The sequence below is a fragment of the Serinus canaria genome, chromosome 1 (assembly GCF_022539315.1).
Source record: "Serinus canaria isolate serCan28SL12 chromosome 1, serCan2020, whole genome shotgun sequence".
Taxonomy (NCBI): domain Eukaryota; kingdom Metazoa; phylum Chordata; class Aves; order Passeriformes; family Fringillidae; genus Serinus; species Serinus canaria.
In genome coordinates this window covers 103,885,498-103,912,194 of record NC_066313.1, presented here as the reverse complement: position 1 = coordinate 103,912,194, position 26,697 = coordinate 103,885,498, and the positions used below count along the sequence as shown (strand labels likewise).

The window sequence follows — 26,697 nt, the reverse complement described above, 5'->3', positions numbered from 1 at the left end:
TTTTCAAGGGTAAAGATAAAATCAGTCTGTAGTGGTTATGGCTTTTTAATTTGAGATTTTACTAATTTTGAGATTTCCTAACTAATGTGTTTGTTTCCTGTTGCGAGATAGAATAAGGAGAAAGGTAAAGTAGGTTCAAAACTTTAAAAGGGTATAAAGAAAATTTTATTAAAAGTAACTAAAAAGAAAAAAGGTAGTAAGAATCAAAATAAACTTTTCAGAATACTTTTTCTCCTTACATTTTTTTTAATTGATAATGTAAAGAAACCCTAAAATTTTTAGTTAGCTTATTACCTCTAAAATAGTGTTTGTTTAGTTGACTTCGGGAGAGCAGTTCCTCTTGTTAAGGTTATGGAGATTTTTCCATAAGAGGAAAAAAACAGGTTTTTTGTGGGTCTTCATTTTGTCACAAATAACAGCTGCCTGGGGAACTCTGTTATCATGAAGTGTCTCCTATCTTTCATAAGTTTTCCTATAGTTTGTTGATGGGTTATGTTAGTTTATGGTGTGCTGGTTTAAAGATTAGATGTTTAAAGGTAAAAGTTCTTATTATCTATCACATTTGTCATAGTTTACATAAGAAGAGTTCAAGGAAGTGAGACAAAAACTTATTTAACTAACAGTCTATTAAACCACTGAAAAACTGGACCTTAACTAAGTCCTAAACTATTGTCTCTGTTTCCATGCAGTACACCAACCCAACAAAACTTTAGGAACATGTTCTTCAAGGGTCTGTTCTGAGGAAAGGGTTGAGGGGCTAAGGTTTGAGTGATTAGAAGAACAGTGAAATGTTTGTACCAGCTGCTCTCTTTTGGTTAACCTCATTTCAGCACTTGGTTGAAATATGGTTTTCTTGTCCACATTAAATGAGATTACTTTTCACGTGCTGATTTATAATACTGTTCTTTCAAAAGTACTTTAGAAGTAGTTTAGAAAAATATTAACAGATGGATATTCTGACTTCAATATTGACAAGCACCAGTCATACTATTTTCAGGTCCATAATGTCATGCCAATTTTCTATACCTTTTTCTTACCTTCTTTTTTTCCAGCGACACATTTAATCTCAGCTGAAGACTCTGAAGGATAACATTTGTTGCAGGAAACTGCTTAATTTTAAGCTGAATGTTCAGTAATAAAAAAAATGACCTGACTATAATTGCTCTTTGTTTCTTGTCATTTTTTTTCTCCTCTCTTAACAGGTGGCTGTTGATGAGCGCATCAAGCAACTGCATGAAGCTCACAGGGATTTTGGCCCTACTTCCCAGCATTTTCTTACCAGTGAGTGATTTCTTATTTTCCATTCTTCTTGTGCAGTTTGCATACACATTTAATTGATAATTTTGTAGCCATGTGCTAGTTGCAGTTAGGAGTTTCTGTTTTAGACTGTATTGCAATTGTTTTCCTTTATTTTCCCTTCCCTGGGTTCAGAGGAGTGCTAAATAAGTTCATACTGTCCAAGTCCAGCATAAAAGGAAAACATCTGCCATTATCAAGTTTCTTTGTTCTTCTGTCTCTGCAAGGCTCATCATCTTTGGGGGTTCCCTTTAGGACTAGCAAATTAAAATTATGTTTTAAAGAGTTTCTAATGATTTTAACCCAGAAAGGATTAAAACCCCCCAAAAAACCCAAAACCAAATTTGGTTTATCTGTTTAAAGAAATGTTCAGCTCCAAAAAGAGACAAAACAAGACATGCAAGACAAAAAATTTTACAGGATTTGATCACTTAGCAGAGCAGCGAGAGGATGAAGAATGGGGTGGGAAAGTTGGCAGAAGAATGGCAGCTAAGTAAACTTTATACAACTCTGCATAAAATATAATTGCCAGCAAAATTCCCACTTCACCTCCACACGCATTCTTTTATCAAGGATGTTTTGAAGTACACTGAAAGACAACTTGAAACACCTTCAAAGCTCCAAGGCAGTGACTAAAGTGAAGCTTCTTAAAGGCCATGTCTTTTCCATTGTACTTCAATTAAGGAAAGTAAACAGTAGAGCTTTATTTAAGAGATTATATCAGCAGAACAGAACACAGTCACAGGATAATGGTCTCCTACATGCAGAGGGACAAGCTATCCAGACATTGGAAATAGATGTTGCTATTATTGCACAGCTACGTTCACAGTGGGATAGAGGACAAACTTCTCTTCAGCTGATACTGCCTTGTAATTTTAATAGGTTAACCATTTTCCCACTGAAGACCTTAATGGGAAACTGAAAATTCTCAGCAGGATGTCCTGCAAAATCAAAACCAAGGCTGATGTTGTGCCAAATAAGACTAATGCAGGCTGATTCAACCCCGAACCTTCTTTTGTCAAATTATGATCCTATGAAGAAATAAGCCATATTTGCATTATATCTGTTTCAAGCCCACTTTTCTTTAACTCTTGGCTACTGGGACTACTTTATCAGCTCAATGTACATAACTGCAAATCAAACTTGCCAAGACTGAACGTGCAAGAGCTATGAATATGTGACATTAACACAATATTTAAGCAGATACCTGTTTTTCCTTGTGAACCATGGTGTATTCTTGGTGAAAGAATGAATTTGTAGGGTAAATTAAGCAAGCCTGGAAGAGAACAGAGTGACCTGCACTGCATCACACTGATCAAGGTCTCTTTGTGCTGGTGTTGAGTGCAGTCAGACAATTTTCTTAGACCTGTTCTGCCTTACTATTGCTAAACTAAATCTATCTAAAAGATGATCAGTGTATGATAGTCACCTCTTTTAGCCCACCCACCACCAGTGAGACATTATTCTTCTTTGTAACTAATTAGAGCCAGCAAATTGTGAATCATTATGGACACTCCATGCCATTTGAGGATCACCATAGGAAAAGGTGAAAATGTGTTGATTTTGGAAATAGTCCAACTATCACTTAGAAAAATGGGCATTTATATTTGCTTATTTGTTCTCTCTCTCTCTTAGATGTGTGTGCAAATACATAATCTTACCCTTGCACACAAAAGTTAGGTATTTGAAGCTCTGAAAACATCTGCAGAATCCTTCCCAAGTCTAAAACTGCAGTTACTGAAAACTGACAGTACATACATCAGTCCCATCTTTCATAAGCATCAAATTCCAAAAACATCCAAAAACATGTACTATCACTAAGCCTAGGGAAAATACCATGCTTTGAAATGCTTTTTATGCTTTTTTACTACCTCTGCTGCATCCCTGCACGGGTGGAAGCACTTCTGTGGGAGAGAGAGCAGTGCAGGACAGGGTGACACAGTCCTTGCCATCCAGCACTAGTGGTGTTCCTGCAGCTGTACTTTTGGGGGTGAACAAGTCAGACATAAAGGTTGCCAGACACAGTCAGGCAGGTCAAATGAAGGTAACTTTAATGGCTTGTAAATTAGGTTTCTGTACGTGGTAGACAGAGTCCAAGCTGATCAGTCTGTGGCAACAGCAGTGAAAAGATTAATCATAGAAATTTTTATGGTTTTATTTTATAAGCTCAAAAATCAGAAAGCATTTTTATCTAAGGAGCTGAGATACACATAAGATCAGTGCAAACTATAATCAGTAAGGAAAATAAGCAATCTATTGCTTATTGAATATCTAGTTTATTTGCCAGTAATATCCAGTTCATCCTTCCTACTGAGCATCAACTTTCCCTCTTCCATACTCACTTGCCCATCTTAAGGTACAAGTAATAATATATGTTTATATTCTTACATGAAATATTATCCTTTCATAGTTGATATACCTTTAAGTAGCTCAACAAAGAGGCTGGTACTGCAGTCGAGGTCACATAAAATCAGTGACTGAATTACATTTCTCCTATCAGAAAGAATTAAAATGATCTGCTAATCATGGTAACTTTTTCATGTGCTTGTTATTATTTTATACATAGAAATTATAGCATCATCTGTCTTCTTCTGCTTGGTTGAAACTGAAGCTGCACGGGGCTGTTGAAAACCTAGCACAAAAGCAATGGGGGGTGATGCAGGGACCTCATATTTGTCATGCCCTGTGAGGCAAGAAATCAAGTGGTAGTCCCTGTTTCTAGGCACTTGCAGCCTGTTCTAAGGGCTATTCATAGAGCTGTTTCTGAAAGAGATTGGAAAGAAAGTGTGAGCTAGAGAGATAAGGAGTGTAAAAGAAAAAAAAATGTATTCTTATTTGTGGTATTTTTAAATTAGAGAGTTTTTCTCCATTGTCTTTTCATGCAGTTCAACATTCTTTTTCCAGTCTTTCATCTTTTAAATGACCAAGTGCCAGTGTTGATCAATGCTGTAGCATGGGATAATTCAGATGTTCCCTGGTTGTAAATTAAAGAGATAGTGGCAAAGGAATGGGATCCACTTGTGTCTCTCTCCTTTAAGGCTTCAGATCTGCCTCGAGTGTAAAAGACTCATCAAAACTTTTCACATGAACTTGCCTCTCTCCAGGCCTTCTACATTTTTAATGGTCTCTCTCAACCCACTCCTCGAGCTTCTGACCTTCATGCTTCCCCAAACTCATTTTGCTCTGCCAATGTCCACAGAGGCAGTCCCAGCTCCAGCTCAGTTCATTCCTTGCCAAAGCCACACAGCATTCACAACAATAGTTAAGATACATCTGATGAATGTATGACATGGGCAAAACTTCCTGTCATGATTTTGTGGAGTTTGTTCATTTCTTTTGAAGGACTTGCTGTTTAATTAGAATTCTCTAAATCAGGGTGTAAAACCACTGTAAAAATAAGATCTTTCTATTAAAAAGAAACTTGTAAATATTTAGCAAAGTAATTACAAGAAAAATCTGTGATCCTTTCATGGATGATGGTGCTTAATTTGGGAATTATAGACAGTAACTGAGGTGTGAAAAAGAATATCTGCAAATTTGAAACACAATGCCAGCTCCAAAGTTTTCAGTGACTCCTCTGGAATAATTTTACTGTTTTGACTTCATCTGTATTTTTCTCTGTGATCATGCCTTGTACAAAAAATGAGATTCATTCTCTTGTTGGAAGACCCACACATAACTATTGTATGTCACAATAGTTATTACTCTCATCTTTTTGAGATGCAATAAATGAGAGGTAGCATTGAAGTAAGATTGTTTCTAATATCATTTGCAGTGCTATTCAGCAATCACTCATTCTTCTTCATGTGCATTTCTGGTGATTGTTCATTCATGTGCATTGCTGGTGATTGCTGAAAAGTAGGTGTTACATCTTTTAAAACCATGAGCAAACCTTGTAATTTACTGTCCAGTCCCAGTATGAGCCATCTTTCAGTAAATATAGCATGTCAGTGAAGTGACTGCATGAAACAGTGCCCACTATATAACTGGCAATTACTTCAGATTATGACTGGAAGATTCCAGTGGTTTTCAAGCTCAGACAACACGGACTTTCATCAACATGCAAAACCTGGGAATTCAAGGAACAGAACGAACATTTATATTTGCAAAGCTAAAAGGCCGATATACCCATAGCCAAAATTTTGTGATTCATATTTCCCAGGCTATGAGCTTTTGCTGCCTGCATATGTCAGTACCAGACTGTTAAATCCTCGTACCTAAATTTGTGCTAGGACCTGGAGATACCTAACAGGAGATACCTCACTGTGCCTTTCAGTTTTGGACTTGTAAGTAAGAGCAGCCCTTAATTCAACACAAGATGAGGCAGCCTTAGCAGCTTTCATTCAGAAACAGAAAGATGACAAATGTTGGAGCCACCAGTTCGTGTTGTAAGCGATCAGAGTGCATCTGCTGCATTTTATAGCAGATAATTGTTGCTTAAAAATAAAAATCACAGGAGTAGGCTGTGTATCCTAGGTCTCTCCTTCTCAGGATAAGCTCAGAGCTATTCAGGTTCAGATCTGAGTCTTTTTTCTTCTTATTTCCATGCCTTTGTGTTTTCCTTCAGTTATTTAGCCCACTCTCCTGAGAAACTGGAGATGTGGCTCTGAATTCCTTCGAGTTGGGAGAGAAGTCAAGTACTCACTTCTCCCACCTTCTATGTGAGAGCTCAGATTATTATGCAAAGCAAAGGCTAGGGAAGCTCTTTCTTGCACAGGCAGATGTCTTTAAAAGGGCAAGTCCTCCTAATTAAGACATCCAAGTCTAAAAATGAGAGGACTCCATGACTCTTAGGACACTTTACCCATCCATCTGATAGATTATTTTCCAGTGCAAGCAACTGTATCTTGCTCTCCTATTTGTCACTGCATACATTATATCATATTGTCTCTCAGATATATATGACAAGCAAACATTGGAAAACATGACCATTCATCCATGTCATTTGGCAAAATGGTTTAATATTTTTAGGTATCACAGGAAATGTTTTGAATAGCAAATACCACCTGGTAGTAGAATAATGATAGAGAAGAAGTGGACACAAAAAAATCAGCCCAACTCTGAGAACTCTCTGAAAGCAGAGGGAAATTTATTATTGTATTTAAATGTATTTATAAAAAAAGTATTCCTATATTATGTACATTTAAATATGGTCATATCAGCTAGAGGAGCCTGATTGCTAGAAAACTGGTTTTCTGCTTCAGTATAAATGTAAAGGCAATACATGTGCTTCTGAAAATGGAAGGACTAGCAAAGTGCCAACAAAACCAAATGCACTTCACATGTCTTGCCATTGTGATTATCATGAAGAATTTCTAAGAACACTGGGCACCAATTCAACCTCAAGACTTGTGTGATGTGTACATCAGGTTTAAAGTTAAGAGAAAATGCCTTCAGTCCATTTCTCCCTTGTTTAGGATATCATGGCCACAGCTACAGCTTTTGATAGTGCTTGCCTTGGCCTGACTGCTAAAGGTCTTTAAGAGTAGCAAAGCATTGACATATTTTGAGAGATTATCTTTATGCTTACTTTTGGAATAAAGTTAGTAGAATTAATTTTACAGTGGGCTTTCATTTTTTCATTATGCATCATACTCAGGAAAAAAAAAATCTATAAATCTTAAAAACTTTTTGATTTGCAGTTAAATAGTATTTCTGTAATTAAAGTTTTATATTTATATTTTTCTATTTTGTGCAGTTTTTTGCTAAGGGATCCTCTCTATATAATACACTGGGATATGTATTTCTGAAAAAAAAAAAATTAAAGTCAGTTTTCAAATGATGATGTTCTCCCCCTCTCTTCACCCAGAAGCAAGAAATTTTTCCTTGTAATTAATATTTTGTGTTTGGGTGGGAAAAAAAGTGTTCCAATAAAAAATATTTTAGAATGGAGTTGAAAATAATCCAAATAATAATTCTAACTGTCTCTCTTGTGCTCTTGGCTTTAATGTGTCATCTATTTTAAAATACTGTAAAATACTAGTCTTAAAGAAGAGAGGGATTTTTGAAGGGAGTGAGTAGGAGATATGCTATCTTATTATTTTATAGCAGCATAATTAATTTCTGTAATTTATCTTTGGCTGGCAGAGTATCCTATATTCTTTAATGCTACATCATTTACAAGTAAAAAATATGATTTTTTTTTGCTTTTAATAAGTTTCAAAAGTTGCCTATTTTATTGTCTATTATATTTTTTCTCACTCTCTGAATTAGTATGTTTCTGACTTTTCCCCTCAAAATTTAATGGAGTTACATTGGATCTATGAATCCAAATGAAAGCTGCTTAATTTTTTCACCCTGCCAAGATTAACTCGAATGAATTTAACAACATTCCCATGTTTTCATGAGTTGTGTGTTGTGTTCAGTTTAGGACATCCCTTTGTCCTCAGGCTCTAGGACTAAGATGCAACAGGCATATTCTATATATCAGAATTTTTCCGTTCTGTTTTGCCATGTAGGACATGGAATATTTACCAAAGATTTATTTTTCTATTTATATAATTTCATTTGCTAAAAATCACCACAAATTTGATTAGGCCATTTTATAACCTCATTTGATCAGCCAGGTTTAGAGATTCCATTTTTAAGAGCATAAGAGTGCAACAGAAGTTAGCAATGTGGAGTACCTGTATCTTGGGGTGTGTGGGCCATTATAAACTCTATCTATATTTCTTTGCTCTATTTCATTCTGTATTCTGCTATTAAACAAGTAGATTCTGGTATTTTTGCCATTTTACAGTTGTGTGACATTTAAGAAAATGAGCGCTAGATGGATTTTATATTTCACAATACAAAGTGGCATTTGGAAACTTCTGGAACCCTGTTCATGATTAAAGGTGTGCATTATTTAGGTCTTACCATATAATGTTGACCCTAAGCTGCAGATGATTAATCTGAAGTTGGCCATAAAGATTCCAGCAGGAAATGCAGGATGGAAATGCCTCTTTTAGCTCTTCTAAAATGACTGTCATAATTGACTCTGATCACATGTTGAACTTTTTTAATGACTAAAAATCTCTTTTTAGAGATTTTTAATCATTGAAGATGACTTCTCTGGTTAGACATGCTCTAAATATGGTGTATTGGGTAAACATCTGCATGGGTTCTACAGGGACAGACGGTGCTGACGGTGTTCCAGGGAAGTAGTGAGTGTTTGCTTGGACTTAAGAAGGGCAGAATCCAAGCTGAGAAGGGGCTCTCTATTTCCAAAATGCCCATGAATCCATCCCCATGTGCAGCTGGGCTTGGAGAAGAACAGACCCAGGCTGTGTAGACCTGCTCAAAGGCAGGTTTGGATTGATGTTCCTTCTCAGCTGAGTGGCTGATGCATTCTGACATAGTTTCACAGCTACATCAAGCAATTTTAGACCTCAGTGCTACACAACATGGTCTGATTGTTCATCAGTTTTACCTAGAATGATAAAAAATTCACATAATTTAGAAATCAATCTAAATCTTGGCTAAAAAAAGCCTGTCTTTTACAGGTATGTAGTGACATTTGTTTCAAAGGATCTCAAAGAGCTTGCAGGTTATGCAAACACTTCTATTATGTCACTGTCATGCAGATACACATTTTGGAGGTGGCATCCTGCCAGCCTGCATCATGCACTGATTATAGTGGGGAAATATTGCTTTTGCATGTTCTCTAAGGAGGAAAAGCATGAGCTCTGGAGAGCAGTATTTTCTCATTTGTAACAGCATTATCTGAAAATAATCAAAATGTAGTACTCAATGAATCTTCTTTGAAAAGTTAAGGTAGCTTACATAGATGGGAAATTCTGATTCTTGGGCAATCAGAGTCTTCCTGATGCAAAGATCATCTCATCATTTTTTTTTTCCCTGCCTGCCTTTATCTGAAGTCACCAAATCCAGTGAAAATAATGGAATTTGCTGCAGTGAAAATAATTGGAATCAAAACAAACTTTATGTGAATAAATAAATATATAGCTTCTTAACTCTCTGTTTGTATTAAGGTATTAAAGATGATAATGCTAGGTTAGAACAGTGTAAGTCACACAGATCATACAGGTAGACTTTCCAGGCTGAATCAAAGAATTATTATCATTAAATGTGAAATGTGAACATGATTCAGCACCTTGCTGAGTTACAGACACTATGACTACCAAACAAGATAATGGGAATGTGAAAGTGAGCTCACCTTTTATTCCCACAATGCTGAAAGGAAAATATAATTAATATAATTAATTTCTAACAAAGTGAGAAAGAAATAGTTGACAGGCTGTATGTAACAGTGTATGAACACTACACAATGCTTCTTTGTGTTTTCTGTCCAAAAACCCTTAGTGAAAATTAAGTCAATTTTTTTTTATCAGAACTGAAAAAGTACACTCATATGGTGACTAAAAGTCTGTGCTGACTATTTAAATAAGGACCACTGAGAGTAACATTTAAATGTGGACATACCAAATTTACTCTTTGAATAGCTGAAGGAAAAATAGTTTACCATTGGTAAACATACATGTATTTTTCATTATGTTTGCAGTGCTAAAGTGAAATATTTATAAGATTATTTTTTTGGTAGTATCAACTGCTATCAACCTGTTTAATATTTCATTCAGATCCCTGCATAGATTAAAAGAGTAGTGAAGTTCAGAGAGCCAGCATGCCACCATTTCACTATACATTCTGCCAACAAGTAAGAATGTTGGCTTACCAGCAAGAACTTGTGTTCACAGGCAAAACAAGTCTCAGCTCTTAGAACACCTACAGAAAGAAATAAAACTCAAAAATTAGGTAGCCATTAAAATGTATGTCAATGCAAATAAAGTGTAGGGAAATTTAAATTCACTCTTAAAACACCCTGTAATTTGTGGTGGTGTTTAATTTCAGCCACAACAGCATTGAAAGTAGCTGGGTGTATGGTAATGGGTTCTTACACTGTGCAAGCTCAAGCAATAAAACACTTTGGAATTACTCTCAGCAAACAGGAAATGTCTGCTTCTTGAGTGCTGCACACACAGGGATACTACAGCATATATGTAAAAAAAGTATTTGCTAGCAAGACATTTAGGTGGACTTAACCATTTACCTGTACTAGTTTTGTAATGAACAGTAAACCTGTACTGATAACCAAAGATAGGAAACAGCTCTTCTCAGCTTCTTGGCTTCTGCCAAAATTGAAATGATTATTCTCTGTGTATAGCTGTAAAAAGTAGTGCACTTTTGTCAACTCAAATTTATGCAAGGTTGGAATCATCCAGCAAACCAGAAGTGTATAGACAGTTTCACAGCAACCTCTTGAAGGAATACTAAATCCAATTATGCAGAATATCACAGAATTGTTTGTTATTCCTATAGCACTGAGCTCTCATGAAAGCAAACATATTTGTTCCTCTTCTAATGGATCAAGAACACTATCATATGTAAGATTCTGTGATAATAAGTTATGACTGCAAAGCTCTTACCCAGATTAATTCACAAGCAACAGATGAAATACATCTTCTGAAAAATATTCAGCATTCTATTCTGTCCTTTAGCTATTGAATTAAAAACAAATCTTAAAGTGGAACAACTGTAACTTGATAGTATTCCCACTGGGAATATTAATGATTGCTTGGGAGAGAAATATGTAACAAGGTCAATTTTTAGTTAATACTGAAGGGTGTTTTGGTTTCAAAAATGATAATTTAGTGTAATCTGATTGGAATCATTTCTGAGACGATGTCATTTGCCATGGGTAAGAACCCTACAATTGTCACTGTGTAAGCATTTTAGAGCTGGTTGATGGACCACCTATTAGCACACATTAGTAAGAATTACTGAATGAAAGCATGTAAAGAAATCACATAGTAACTGATAGTGTAAAATGAAACAGTGATCTCTCTCTAACTCCTTGGCTTTTGTTTGTTGCCATCTAGAATGGAGAATATTGGATCAGTCATCAAAATTATATTTACAGCAGTTTTTCTTCTACAAGTAGAAAAAATATTTAAGCACCATAGTTAAGAATTCTGTATGAACCTAAAAATGGGGTTAATAGTTATTCTGAGATTTTTAACATCAAAACATTACACAATATTCTATTTTTTGATAATTTTTACAGTTCTACAAAACACATAACAGCTTGTATCTTTACATCTTTTGAGGCTGTAGCAGAGCACAGAAACCAAGCAGCTGCAGCTTGTGCTACCAGGAAGAGCAGCTCAATGGACAGCACATCTCCTCAGCCATGCAGTCCATGAACACAGAACCAAAGGGCAGTGCCTGGCCCAAGAAGGATTACTTTGTCATATATAAATTAGTTGTATATTTAAGTATTTGTATTTGAAATTGCATAAGGTTTTGTGCTCCTGTGTTTGTGGGCCACGCAACAGCCTTCAATGGCAGTGCAGTGTGCTAGTTTTCTAAGAGATCTAACACTGTAATTAAAATTCTGTTTCTTGTACATTTTGAGAGTTACTGATTCTCATGGTTCATTCCTTTGAAATTTACTTTTCTTCTTTTAAGAACACAAATCTGTGTAAATGTAAGTAATAGGAAAGCAATGACACTCAGCTTAGCTACAGATGACTGGCTGGGGATTGAAGACAACAGCAGAACATGCAGAGATACTGGGGTAGAATTTTTGGAACTCCTTGGCCACAAGCAATCTGAAACAGGATTATTATATTTATGGAGAGAGGCTTTTCAAGAGGGCATGTAGTGATAGGACAAGGGGAAACAACCTGAATATGAAGGAGGATAGGTTGAGATTGGGGGTTAGGAAGGAATTCTTTACTGCAAGAGCGGTGAGGCAACTGGAAGTTGTCCAGAGAGGTCGTGGATTCTCCCTTGTGGATGGGGCTCTGATTAACGTGGTCTAAAAGGAGGTTCCCTGCCCTTGGTGAGCAAATTGAAACTAGGTGATCTTTAAGGTTCCTTCCAACCCTAAGGATTCTATGATTCTCTTTTGTCCAAACATAGTTCTTCCTTTCCATAGCTTCTTAGCATTGTCCAAAATTTATATGAAATTCATTCACCCTCTCCCCAGCCTGTATCCTGGTTCCCACCTGCTCTTCCTTTTCCTCTTCAGACTATCTATAATAGCACCAGTTTCTCCCATGGCTGAATTTTGTCCCCTTTGTGGAGTTCCTAGTCTCCCTCCAACCCTTCTTCACAATTCATGTGCAAAAATAGTGAGATTTCCTTATACAGCCATTTTAGAAGCACATTTCATCTCCTTCCTCAAACTCTTGTCCATACCCCAATATGTGGACAAGAGAGAGAAACCCTCTCTCTTCGTTCTACAGACTGAGTTCTGTGAATCTGGTACAAAATAGATGAAATATGTATATTTGTAGTTATTATTTGTATGGATTTTGATAAAGCAGGCATTTTTACAGTATCTATTTTGAGTAAGAGAGGGAAAGAAAGGAGAGCCAAATGGTCAAGAAGCTATAGTTTTTAAATGGTTCATAATAATGTAATTAAATAATAATTATAATAACAACTCCTAGTTGTCCTGGTAACAGTTGCTTTCCTTTGTGAACAGCAGGGGTCACTAAAAAGAAAGGTTATACTGGGTGAGGGAAACAGGCTTTTTTCTCCATTAGATTATTTTTCATATGTTTTCTGTTTTAATAATTATATTAAAGAAAATTCTTGGTTCTAATTTGTTTGACAGAGAAGAAACTCCTAATAAAAAAATTAGGTCCCTTATTATGGCCTAAACTATAAATTATCTCTGCCTCGAATAAAAAATAATTTATAATTCTTTTGTCAAATGAGTTTTATAGAGACCTCTTTTACAAAATGTTTTCATTTTGTTGTAAGTTGATGTTGACATATAACACCATGATAGCCAAAAGTGAGCAAAGTTATTTCCTCTCTATTTGTTGTGATCATACTGTCATTTTCTCCATTATTTGCTGTTATTGGAAGACAGTAAGACACAATTAGTAATACAGAGAAATAAGAATAAAAATGTCCACCATTTAAAGCAAGCCAGGAAGGGAATAACAGCAAACAAAATATTTAGATGGTCTCTCAGTGTAATTTCACTCAACACAAAATGTAAACAAGTGCATAATTCTGTTCTTAGAAGATGGAAAGTGCTGACCACACAAGGAAAGAAATGGAAGAAAAACCAAGCAAACACCTTAGCAGGAGAAATCCTACAAGAGAACACACCAGAATCATATGTTGCTTGCTCTGCTTTATATCTGTTCTGTGAGTTTAGCTTTCAAGGAGTTTTTGTATTTATCTTTGCAGCTGAATGAGTTCAATTTCTCTCAGATTAGGACAGAGGTTTCAGAGCAGCAGGTTAATCCTTCCTGCCTTCATGGGCAACTGAGCAAACAGACCTGGATCAACGTGCTCGAGAGAAAAATTGTAATTCTAGAGATTAACGTTGTCTTTCCTGTTTGACCTCCTCATTTCTCCTGTAGGTATATTGGTAAGTATGAATACATGTGTGCAGTTATTTATTTATTTGTTTGTTTGTTTGTTTGTTGTTAACAGCTTCTGTCCAAGGCCCCTGGGAGAGGGCAATCTCACCAAACAAAGTGCCGTATTATATCAAGTGAGTATAAATAGTAATTCATTCCAGCTATTTTCATTTCTTATGTAAGAGGAGAGTTAGTCATTTTCTTAAATGATTGTGACCTGCTCCTATAGTGTCTAAATGGGAAGGACAAAAAGGAACAAAACCTGCAATACATTTCACAGAAGTGTGCTAGTTATCTAAAAACACAGTAGGATGCCCTGATTTGTAAGTTGTTTGGGTTTATGCTGCTCTAAATCACCTGCAAATGAAGTAAAGCTTTGGATTATAATTAAAATTGTGCTGTTGCCCTCTGTGTGTGTGTGTATGGCAGGTTTTGAAAAACCAAACAAACCCACAACATTCTGATTGCAGTTGTAAATGTGATTCACTAGGGGTTTTTTAACCCTATAGTTTTTAAATGGTTCATAATAATGTAATTAAATAATAATTATAATAATTTTAAATGGTTTTAAACGCACATACTCAGTACTACTAATTCCTTTAGGGACACTACTTGGTAAAGTCCATAACTGAGGAATTACAAGGGGCAACCAGTCCCTAAAGCCTAATCTTTTCGCATTTAGCTCCCAAATTAGTTTGCTTTAAAAGATGTGGCTGCACAACAAATTAGAAGACCATTTTTAAAAAAACACAATTTGGAAATACCTGCTTCTCATGCCCTAAACAGAGCCACCACACTACAACAAAAAAAAAGATGGTTTAATAAATTTTTTTTCTTCTGAGATTTTTACCTGTACCATGTGCTTTGAACTACTTAGCCTACTTCTGAAGGAAACAGGTGATGCAATTCCAGCTAGAAACACTGCAGTGCAAGTAACAGACATGGGTATTGTTTAATACACCTGTTTCCATGGTTCCTCTTTATACTCCCTGAACACTTTGCAAGCTCAGCTAGTGTCACTGAAGCCATTCGTTACAGAAGGCTCTTGCAGTGGCACTTCAGCTGCAACTTTCACAACAGGGTGAACTTCCACAGCAGCCTGAGAGCTTAAGTATTTGAGTTATGCATGAAGGAAACTCTGTGGTGCAGTTCAGAGGTTCTGTTATACCTGGCTGAGCTGGTTTACTGTTGCATTAAACTTGTAAGATTTCTGATGTTTGCATTTGGCTATGAATAATGGAACAGTCACAAAGAGACTGGAAAGCTCTATCAAGAAGGAGGGGCAGTCTGTCAGAGACAGGCTGGAAAGCAAGTCAGTGCTCTGGCATGTAAGACTCAGTTTATGGCACTAACATGAAGATGAAGATCTTCCTTTCTCTTTCACATGGCATGACTTGCCATTATGGGGAGGGGAGATTGGCAATTCTTGAAGTAGGCACAGAATACTCTTCATGCTGTGCTTGGCACCTCTGTCTGTGCCACTCACACCCAGCAGCCAGGGCTAGCTGGCTAAAATGGTCAATGCTGGTTTTGCTTACACCTTCCTACTTTTTATTCTTCTGTTCTAGGCCATTTACAAGCTCAAAGAAATCTGTTTATTTTGTTCACTTTGAAAACCATTTTAATAGCCATAAACAGTTGTAGCATTATGCTGTGGATCCTGATTTAGGATCCTGCCAACTGCCCTAATTTGTCACAAATGAGTGATTCAGATTTCCTGAAGAATCACTGTCAGAGGTATTAACAAGCGTGGGTTTAATATGAATTTATAAAAGTGCATCTTAGTAAAGTTCAATGACAAGGTTCACTCTATTAATTACTACATTTTACAAAGGAAGAACAAGTTCAAATCTATTTCAAATTATTTGCACATTGATCAAAGAGCCAAAGGGTAAGGTACACCCTCCCAATGGGTCATGAGTTTCAGAGCAGACCCCCTTGCTTTTTAAAGTCCTGATGGAGCTTAGCTGTGACTAGCTCCAGACTTAGTCTCAGACTTGGACAATGGCATATGTCTAAAAGAATTAGCTACATGGATTTCATTAATATTTATTCAGCATGCTACCAGCCACTTACCAAGGATCCATAAGTAAGGAGTCTCTCTGCCTTGGGTAAGGAAGGATTTCTTAGTCTCAGGTAAGGAATCTCAGTCCCTGAGAGGAGTCCCATTTCCAGGGGAGAGTCACTGCTGTGCAGTCCAGTTGGAGTTTAGAGAATTTGAATTGGACTCATCCAAAGATTGGTTGGTTGCAGAAAAGCCTCTGCCTCAAGGAATAGTCATGAGAGTTGTCCCAGGGCAAGGGGAGGTCACTGCCATGCAGCCACGCTGCCCAGCAGGGAGAGCTCCCTGAGGTGGCTCCCTGAGGCTGTCAAAAGTGGTTGGCTTGTAGTCAACTTTAATACAGGAGGAAGGGTATGTGTGTACCTCCTTGTACCCATAGCCTTCTTTGTTCTTGCATAAAAGACCCTTGGAAAAGCCACCTGCTAAGCATGCATGACTCACACAATCTGTGTTCCAGGCCCATGTGCTTCAATGCTCTCTGGGTCACTCTGCCCCTTTGGGAGTTTCTAGAGGAGTTCTTGGCCTGGATACAGCTCAGGTCTTTACTTGCTTTGGAGCCTGCACCAACTTGCTGATAGTTTGGTTAAGGGGTCAAGTACATTTGTCATACATTACTAGTTTAATTAAAGTTTTAATTTAGCCACATCTTTTATAGAAAAACTTGCTGTCCTTGAGATGTAAAACAAAGCAGTCAAGTTTTGATGCATTTTACTGAGCTGATATATCTATTGCCTTCTCCAGCTATCCTCAATCATTTCTTTTTCATTCACTCTCATCACTCATATTTCATATTTACAAACAATGAAATTGTTTTCCGTACCTTTTTGGCTTTTAAAATAGACTCCTTTTTTAGTCTTTGAGACATAACTTTTCTTTTAGTTGTTAATTCTCTAAAATTAATGAAGTCTAAGAAAATACACCTAGCATTCTCTTCATGTTTACAAAATTTTCTTTCTGTCATCAATGTAGAATTTTGGTATTAGCCCTCTTCATCAACCAGATTTGCTACACATTACACTGGTTTTCATTTTATCTGTTTTTCCCTTGATGCTTAAGTGTTTTATCTCATCACTTTCCAATTTGTGATGATACTGCACTCAATAATCTGTAAATCAGGCAGTACTTCATGCTAAGTCTTCAGCACCGATGTTTATTTATGGTTAGGTATCTTCAAGATCAGTGATTTTCCTGGTTAAAATTGCATTTGTATACAGCTGATTAATCTGTAGCAACTAGTTGCTTCTAAAGCTTCAATAATTCCCTCTTGAGCTTATTCACACCAGTTGCTTTTGGGGTTTTTTTTGTTTCAAATTGTATGTGGACAGGCAACATTGCCATGGACAACATAATTATCAACAGTGTACAACCTGCTTCAGCTGTTCCTGGTGTCTGGCATTGGATGCTTTCTTGGCCGAGTGTCAGCCTCATGAAAGTTGCCTTTCAATGCCCTTGCATCAGCTGCTGCATTTCCCTCCACCCTTTCATGTGTTTCCCTCTTTATGGAGATGACAAGCTAGACCAGAACTTCAGCCCCAGCTTTCTCTTCCCCAGCAAACTGAGGAAATCTAGTTTTTTGTGTTCCAGAACAGCAGAAGTATCCCAAGCTGCAGGTGGACATTGCTGCCAGGGCACTGAGCACTTGCTCAGACCATGAGGTGCTTCTGAGTTAAAAAACCCTCTGCTTTGCCTCTGAGGTAAAACATGTAAAATTGCTTGGAAACACATTCTATCCAATCCTTTTTGTTTTGATCTTTGTTCTCCTTGATATATTCCTTGTGTTTAGTACAGAATGTAAAGGTTTCATTAGATTACAGAAGGAGAGGACTAAAAAAAATATAGTTTTCAGTTTAATCAGTCCTGTTCTTTGAAGACCTTGATCCTGCTTTTACTGCAGTGCAACCTAGAAAATGGAAAGGAAGAAGCAGGCACAGGCATGTCTGTACTCTTTATTAATGTTTTAGGTATTCATTAAAATTTCTAAACTTAAGTTCTTAGAAGACAAAACAGGCAATTACTCTACATTAGAAATCTGAAAAGCAAATGGAAGAAATGCACACCTCAAAGACTACTGAATATGTGTCTAAAGATTAAAAAAACCTCTCAAATTCTAAAAAAGGCAGATAATAAAGGTAGGGAGGCTGAGGATTTTTACACTGTAATTCAGGTTAGATCACATTTTAGCAGCGCTCACCCCCTGATGAAAGGGATCTCACGTGTGCACACATGCACTTGCATATCTTATCTTCCAATCAGAGAGAGGAGCTGCTCCAAAGCAGTGACAGGTAACAAAATCAAGTGTCTAGCTTCCATTTTGCAGCACCAGAAGTATTTGGTCATGCTGCAGGAGCCAATCCCCCTGCAGTGTCTGTCCTCCCAGGGCACAAGGGGATGTTAAGCAGCTCTGCTCTGAACCATGTTTACATCTCTCTTGTGTGCCTCATCCTCTGCTCTGCAAACTTGTCCATTACTCAGTGTTAGGAGAACTCTGTTGCCTTGGATTAAAGAGGAGGAGTGAGATTGAAGTCTGCAACATCCTTTCTCTCTAAAAAAATATTCAGTAGTCCTGCCATCGTGAATGTGTTGAAATCTAGTAGGTGTGACTTCTATATTTGTACTAATCTTTGACATTATTCTTCCTCCTTGTATCTAGCTTGCCAGTTAATAGTGTCTGTCTTCTTACCCTCTTGCTGTGCCCATTCTTTTGAAGGATTTAAAATGCTGCTGCAAAAATACAGTAGTCTTTCATCTCAGTGCTTCCCACAAAGGAAACCTTCCAAGTTATTTCCCAGCCAAGCTTATTTTCTTATACAGATTATAGCAGTTCACTGAACTTTGTCCTACTGAGGACAAAGCTGGATTCTCAGGAGCTTTGACTCCTTGAGAAGATCCATGTGAGCCTCTCTCTATAAATTAGCTATGCAGTGAACTAACTCCAAGGACAAGGCATCTCCACTTGCTCACTCTCTTCCACATTGTAGTTTCCTATGAGAACGTTTGATTTGCATTTAATATATCAGCTTGTGACATACATTTTTTGCTAGTTTTAGATCCTTCATTCTTTTCCTATGTCACACTGGAGGCCAGTTTCTATAAACATACTTCTTTGTTGTCTTATTTTTTAATCTCCCTTTCAATTGTTGTTTAACCATGCAGAATTTCAACACAGAAAAAAAAAGCTAAGACCCCTGAGTTTTCATTGTAAAAGCAAACAGATTAAAGCCATGATTCTTTTACTTTTGTTCAACTTAGAGACAGGATAAATGAATGTATCTGAATTAAATTCTGCTAAGATAAAAAGTGAAGAAATGCTGTTCTGAGAAAATCACTTGGGTTAATTGTTTCTTCTGCAGAATGTAGATAAGTACAAGGCACAAAAGGAAGTGGGAAATATCTGTCAGATGGAGCAGAGAGAGACATGGAGAACCATAAATAAAAATGCATGATTATGTACATGTAGTGAAGCTGTGAGCAAGCTATGAAAACCATGTGTATGGCTAACAGTTAACCTGTCTACCAAATACAAATATGAAGTATTATTTTCACAATGTAAAAGCGTAATTATTATGGGTTTTTTCCTGTCTTTCAATTCTGAACTCTACATAGCAAAACTGAAACTATTGTGAAGGAAAGAAAAAGTACAATACTTTTCAGTTTTACTTTATGTGATGTAAATTCTCATGCTGTCTGGCTTAAAAACCTAAATGATATTTCTTAGAGGTTTGTCCAAGCGCAGAGATTTTCTTTATGATTTGTAGGGTTGTGAAGCCTTGGTTCCAAAACTTGTCACTAAAATTTAAACTCAGAGTGTAAATAAATGAGAAATCTTGAGCCTTTAACTACCTTTATAATGAAAGCAGAGGTTATAAGCAGATGTGTTCCTGCTGACTGAGCGAGAGAACTCAAAGACGATACCGAGGGTCTGCTCCTCATTACCATCTGTCAGCAGGGAGCTACTGCCCTCGCATGAGAAGCAACTCAAGGGGACTTAATTTGTTTTTAAATGAATTATAAGTACTCAGCAGCAATTTTAGTGCATCCTAGCTGGTGTGGGAGCTGAGGGCAGGGCTGTAGCCTCTGGTTTGGGGCAGTGAGTGAGGGAAACCATGTGCTTTCCCTCCATAAACACAGTGCCTGTTGTGAAGGGTGGAGAGCAACTTCCTTGGGGGCTTGCACAGCACCTGGTCCTCTTGATGGGACACTGCTCATGGTTAAATGGAGACTCAGGTTCTTTAGTTTTGTTTTCAAATTCATTCAGTGCAAATGCTCATGAAGAGTATGTAGTGTTAAGCATTACAGAGGGGCTAAACAATGCAAGGATAATTTTTGTGCAGGTTAAATCTTAAAATGTGTTATGCAGGTAATGAGGTAGGTAGGAATTTTGGATGGAATCTGACTTTCTTCTTTTCCTAATTAAATGGAACATATCAACATTTAAACTCTATTAAATTCAGCTAGTCATTGCTTTCCAGCTCTGGGACTAGCAGATTAATATATGAACTGTTTTTATAGGCAATAGTGTAAAAAAGTAAACTTTTGGTACTGTACAAGGAGTTTATGCATTTATAGGGTAGCAGAATAAAATTACATAACCTTAAATATTTTACTTTTATTGTAGCTGAAGTTGTTACATTTATTATAAGCTGAATGTGATTTTTGCTTGAATTTTACTTCATTTCTATTAGCTTCATTTTACTCCAGTTGTTAAATGTAGCCTGGCTACACTTACCAACTGAAGTAAATGAATGAAAAATTAAATAGCCAATATAAGCTTTACAAAATTGAGTGACATCTATAGAATATGGTCCTGTTTTATAGAGTATATGCCAAATCTTCCATTAAAAAGTAGATTTTACAGCTGCTCCTGATAGCTAAAATGTATTGCTATCTACACAAAGCCCATCTTTTAAACAGTGTGCTTAATAAGCAGGATTCTAAAATAGGAATTATGTTTGATTTCCACTGGAGTGCTTTGAACTTGAAAAGATTAGACACATTAAGAAAAAAATAGAAAATATTTGCCTGTCAGAATTTCCCTTTTTTTTTTTTTAAGATCAATTACATACTTAATTTAGACGACAGACAAAGAGAAGACAACTTCTGACAACTGTCCAATGTAATATTCAAGGAAAAGGAGAACAATATCTCAGATTCCTCACATATTTGTCTTATATCAAGAAGTCTCATATTTTCTTTTTTTCCTTCCAAAGACTGACAGCTTCTCCAAAGCAGCAGTTGTCACATCCATTGCCCTTGGTCCAGGGTCCCTTCCAATGCAGCCAGCTTGACAAAGACAATTTCTCCATTTCACATAAGAAAAACTCCATCCATATAATAAGGAATCAGTATTAAGTTGATCATGCTTCACCTTTTTTTATCTTTGTGATCCCATCAGTCTAAAATTTGGCAGGAGTGTAATTTCTAATTGTGCTTTAGGAAAGGTCGGCACCAGTGAGGAAGCAGTGGGTATGGCCAGGTGTGATTTACATTTCCATGGATGCACAGCTTTGGTTGACTGAGGAATGTTCTCATGTTGGCTCCTGAGGCCATGCAGCAACCCAGAGCACACTGAGAGTGCAATAATCAGCCTCGCCAGCTGGGCTCTTCCTCTTTCCCTAAGTGTGTCTGTCAGAGCAAGGTCAGGTGTTTTCCTGGATTCTTTTACAAAATTAATTCATGGATCCTGCTGATCTGCTCTTGAATCTATTGTTTCTCTGACCTTCTACGATGCCAGCTCTCCTGCTGACTGCAGTAAATTCGTATTTTCAGAATATTCACCACCTGTCTTTACAAACACTTCTTGCCGTGAGAGGTTTGTTTAGTCTTTACTGACTGCATCATGATTATGGATTATTGGGCCCATTTTTCTCCTAATGGAATGCCTTTCAATGATTTTCTTTTCTTCTTGTCAAGTAATAGCTGAAATCAGTTCTGTGTTGCGTGTCAGTCCTGTGATATCTTCAGACCCTAAATCTTGAGAACTAGTTTGTGTATGTACTACACTTAGGACCTACAGATTCTAAGGGACACATAAAATTATTTAATTTAGAACTGTATAAATGTCAGGCTGCAATTAGACTTAAGGAAATATTCTAATGAATAGGCTGAGAATGACCAAATAATCTATATTCCTTTTGCTTATTTCTCATTTTCTGTTTAAAAGGTTGAATTTTATGAGATAAATTATAGTTTCAAATATGATCTTTAAGTCTGGCAGTCTCCTGTATGCTACTTATTTGGTTTGAATTTCAAATATCCATCAGATAAACTTTTATATTAGGAAATCTCTGGCTAGATAATTTAAGAAAAACAAACCATAAAAAAATGCATCTCATCTCTGAATGAATTGCTTTTCTTACAAGTAATTTTTGTAACACAAGCATTCATGGCATTGCATTTTCCATGGCAGCTGAGCTCAGAAAATGAGATTATGGCACAACATAAGCAGCACCCTGTATATAATAAGCCCAGCAGGGTCACTGAGTGCTGCCTACAGCCTACAGAGCAGAACAGTGAGTAGAGGTCAAACTTTGCTCCTTATCACCTACCCACTCTGTGTGTCAAGGTCCTCTCTCCTCTTTTTCAGCAGGTCCCAAATTTGTTAGCATAAATGCCATATGTAGCTGTTAGTTTGGGAGCTTGAGGGGGGCACAAACTCAACACAGCAATAAATTAATAAGAATTAAGGTAAATACAAAGTGCAAAATTGTTGGTATGAGGTTTATTCTTCACTTATGTACTTCACACTCTATAATGTGAACTTATGCACTATTATGCTAATGAAATTTAATGGTCAATTGAGTTGTGGGGTTTATTGTTAAATTTTTAATGCAGTAGGTAAAGGTTTTTTAAGAAATATAAATATTTAAAATCATGACAATACAGTCTCATTCAGGTATTTTATATTTATCTAGAAGTCTGCTAGAAAAGTTTCTATTATTTCAATGTTTAAGTATTAGATATCTGGCTAGTAAATAACCAGATTGCCTTTTGAATTTTATTATGTACTTGTCTTCTAGTTTTCTTTATAAAGATTTTTTTCTGTTCACTACTGCAGAGATAATACAAGAGTAGAGGGGCAAAGATACATTTTTCTGTGCTTCATTTTTCAACAAATTCAACTCAATTTTTTTCTTAAAAGCTGCATTATTGGAGAAAATGTTGTAAAACTTTTCATGCTTGAGGGTTATGACACCCTGTGTGAAGCATACTAAGAAAAATTGTTAGAAAGTGTTACAGGCATGGAATTAAAATGTAAAAAGTAGCTAGAAATTTAGTTTGGAATGGGAATAGATAACTCCATACAAATACCTCAACTATACAGGCAACATGGAGCACCATGATAAGATTTTAGTCATAACCCAAAGCTTTTCTAGTTGAGGCATGGGCATTATACTTTGTTAATGATTAAGAGACACTTCTGCAGCAGGAACATGGTAATAGACATCCCAAGGAGATGTTTGCTAAAGGGTATATGGTTATACAAATTGACCATTCAGGTATTGACCTGAAAATATGGAATAAAGAAATATGAGGAAGATAAATAAAAAGAAATTAAATTTCAATTGAATAAAAGTACTGAAATGTTAAAATAATGTTTTGTTTCCAAGCAGTATTTTCCAATCCACCATTTGCCATCCTGGAGGTTCTATTAGCAAAGGGATACACAATTTAACATGGTAAAGAATGTGACAAAAAGTGAACAGATCCTGCTGCACACTGAAAGACAGAAAAACTGCACCCTCATTAGAAAATCAGAAGCTGCATATGTCCTCCCAGATCAGTGATTTTTATCTACTGTTTCATCTTCAATTTAAGTCTGCTTAATTGTTTTTAACTTTAGGACTTCATCAATGGCAATGCTCTTAGGTGTCCTTACCTGTGCACCTGTTTTGAAAACAGAAAAAAAAGTGAAAGCAATTGCAAATATGACTTGATGCAACAGCAGCAGCTGCAGTAAACAGGATGCTGCCATAAAGACTGGATATGTCCCTAAGGAAACCAGTGTGTAATTTAGTTTCAGGTATAAACAGAGAGAAAAACAATATGAAACAACCTCATAGGTGAATATTCCCTCAATGAAGGGTTCACTTGAAGGTCTAAAAATGCAAATTTGATAGGATTCCTAATGTTACAAAATACACTATGTGTACATATATGCGTTCTGTTACTCCTGGGACTCCCCCTGCTCAAACAGTTAAGGAACAATTTAGAAAGTGTTTAAAGAAAATTCTCATCAGTGAGGGTTTTTTTAACCCTGTTTGCTGAGAATCCCTGGAATGTATAAATCAAATACTGCATTTGAGAAGTATGATTAAACAGCTAAACTCAGAGAAGATCTGAAGTAAAGAAGCCTACATTTATGGTAGTTTTTCTTACATCTTGATTACAGTGTTGCATGTCATTAATTTGCATTTACTTCTGTGCTTGTAAGCATCCTCTACTTCCATTTTATCACCAGCTCCAGTCATACTGCAGTTGCCAATTTTACTGAACAGATTTTGTTGGTAAATGAGAAGTTCCAATGTGATTTACTTTTGTGTATATTAATCAGCTTTTAGCTACTGCATGATGTTCAATTCCTTTTTTGCTGTGTTTTGCTGATCCTTGGCTATAAAAACAAAACCAGTCATTGAATATTAAAGTTTGCTTTCATGGCACAGTATTGATATTCAATGTCTTCTGTAAGACACTGCAAGTTCAAGTTCATTAAAAATAATTCTGAAATTTTACAATTTAAAACATAACTCTGGAGCTGAACTAGAATTCAGAGGTATTCACCAACCAAACCTATAGGCTTTGGGTTTTTTTTTTTAATATAAACCCCACAATGATGGTTTCAATCAGTATAGAGGGCTTGCACCTATAAATTGAAAAATTGCTGTGAGTTTTGTATTGGCCTTTGTGAAGCACAAAGGAAAAGCTGTCTCTAAGTGACAGCCATATTCTGCACTTTCAGAGATAACTGAAAACCACATTAAACAGATCCAAATTTTGTTTGGATTCAGATTATATAATTTCCTTGAAGTAGCCCTAAACTAAAATTATATCAGGTACAAATCTCAATAATCTTCAATTCCAATATGTTTGGATTTTGGTTTTCTGGGGGTTTTTGTTTGTTTGCTTGTTTATGTGGTTTTTTCTTTCTTTGTGGTTTTTGTTTCTGTTTTTGTTTCTGTTTTTGTTTTTTTTGTTTGTGGGTTCTGGGAGGTTTTTGTTTGGGTTTTTTGGGAAGGTTTTGGATTTTGGGTTTCTGTTGTTGTTGTTTTGGGTTTTTGTGGTTTTTTGTTCTGGTTTTTTTTTGTGAACATTATTTAGAAATTTGCCAGAAAAAAAAAAAAAGAGAAGGACTACTCAACCAAAGATAAACCATATGGTCTGTCCTCAACAAAGGAAAGCATATTCATCAAGCTGCTGCTATAGTACTGCTCAGCAGCAGAAATTCAGAGAAAAGGGCTTGTCACAGCGAGGGAAGTAAAATTGGAAAGCACTATTTGTTTGAGGGAGAAAAGTCTTGTTTGCAACAAGTTTATTTCAAGTAATAGCAAGTTACAGATGGTATATTTCACAACAAGAAATTAGAAGAATGACACCTGGGACATCAAGTAGCTGGATATTAGAGAACAAGTCTATTTGCTTAACTGCTTCAGTCCCTTAGACATTTGGAGCATATCAAAATTACTCATTTAGGACTTTAGATTTCTAGTGATGTATTTTCTTTGAGGCTTATCTGGACCTTCTTTCCTTAGATGGAAGTTTCTGTTCAGGACTGCCCCTGATAGAAGAAAAACAAATCTTTTTTCTGACACTGCTCGATATGCAGAACATTGCCCCCTTTCTTGGAATTTGTGTCTTTTTCCAGTCCATGTTTTTTTCCTGCCCAGTTATTTCTAGCTTCTCTTCAATTTTCCTTAAAATTTTCTCCTTAAAACAGCTCTTAATAAGGTCACTAACAATTTCCTGCCTTCCAGTTCCAAGAATCTTTTCAGTGTTCACTTTCTTCTAGGTCATTCCACCACTTTCAACAAACCCTCTTGCTGCTGTCCTTTCATGCCTTCTCTTGGCTTGCTGTCAGGCTTTCCCTTGTAATAATTTACTGTTTTCTTCTTCCATATCTTCTTTCTTATGCTCCCTTTGCAGAGCTGGTCTTCCCACTGGAAACTCTGTCTCCAGCCCACCACCCTCTTTATTGTGCTTTCTCACCTCTCCTTTCAGAGTTTTGTTTGATTTAGTTATGCATATGACTTCTAAACTTGTAAATTACAGTTTTCTTTCCTGTTTATAGCACTTGCCATTAGATGGTTATTAAATCCCAACCTCAAAAGAGATGTTTTCTCTCAAACACCAGTGTTTCTCTGTTGATGTTTCTATTATTTTACACAATGTTTTGCTGCCTCTGTTGGCTATCCCATGCACTTTATGCCTACTTACACATCCAGTGTTGCCTGTCCTTAAGATAATTTATCTCCTTTTCCAACACCAAGCAAATATATCTTTTCTGATTCTCTTCTTTTGAGAGATTTTAACTTGCTACTCAGTCACTCTGACTAGCAGTGATCTAATTCAGCCTCAGCCATTATTGCCTCATTAAAAGATACTGTGTTCACTGTTTTAACAATAGTCATGAAAGGAATTGTAACAGCTCAAAAATTTTACTGCAAGAAATATGAAATATATGAGAAGAACTTAGAAGTTGTTGGAGGCACTGTTACTCTTTCCTTCCCCTAATTCCAGATTACAGTTGGGAGCATCTTCATTGCTCGGTTATGTACCACTGGATGTCTCACTGTACCTCTGCACAAAAGGCACATACTTTTTACATTCTACTCATCCACATGGATTAACAGAGAATTTTAAGGAACAAAAATATTCTTTTCTTATCCAGGTGTCCAATCTGTCTTGAAGAAGGTTGAGGTGATTTTCATCCCTGCCATTTTCATCCATGCCAGCAGGCTC

General features: G+C 36.5%; 1 protein-coding gene across 8 annotated transcripts in view; it reads left to right on the top strand.

The window, feature by feature from the left end:
- Positions 1-26,697, top strand: part of DMD (dystrophin) — a 971,087-nt gene that overhangs the window by 842,017 nt on the left and 102,373 nt on the right. For all 8 annotated transcript variants that reach the window (XM_050969735.1, XM_050969772.1, XM_050969742.1 and 5 more), the window contains 2 exons: positions 1,203-1,281; positions 13,756-13,816. In XM_050969735.1, the coding sequence (XP_050825692.1) occupies positions 1,203-1,281; positions 13,756-13,816 (140 nt within the window). The remainder of the gene's footprint in view (positions 1-1,202; positions 1,282-13,755; positions 13,817-26,697) is intronic.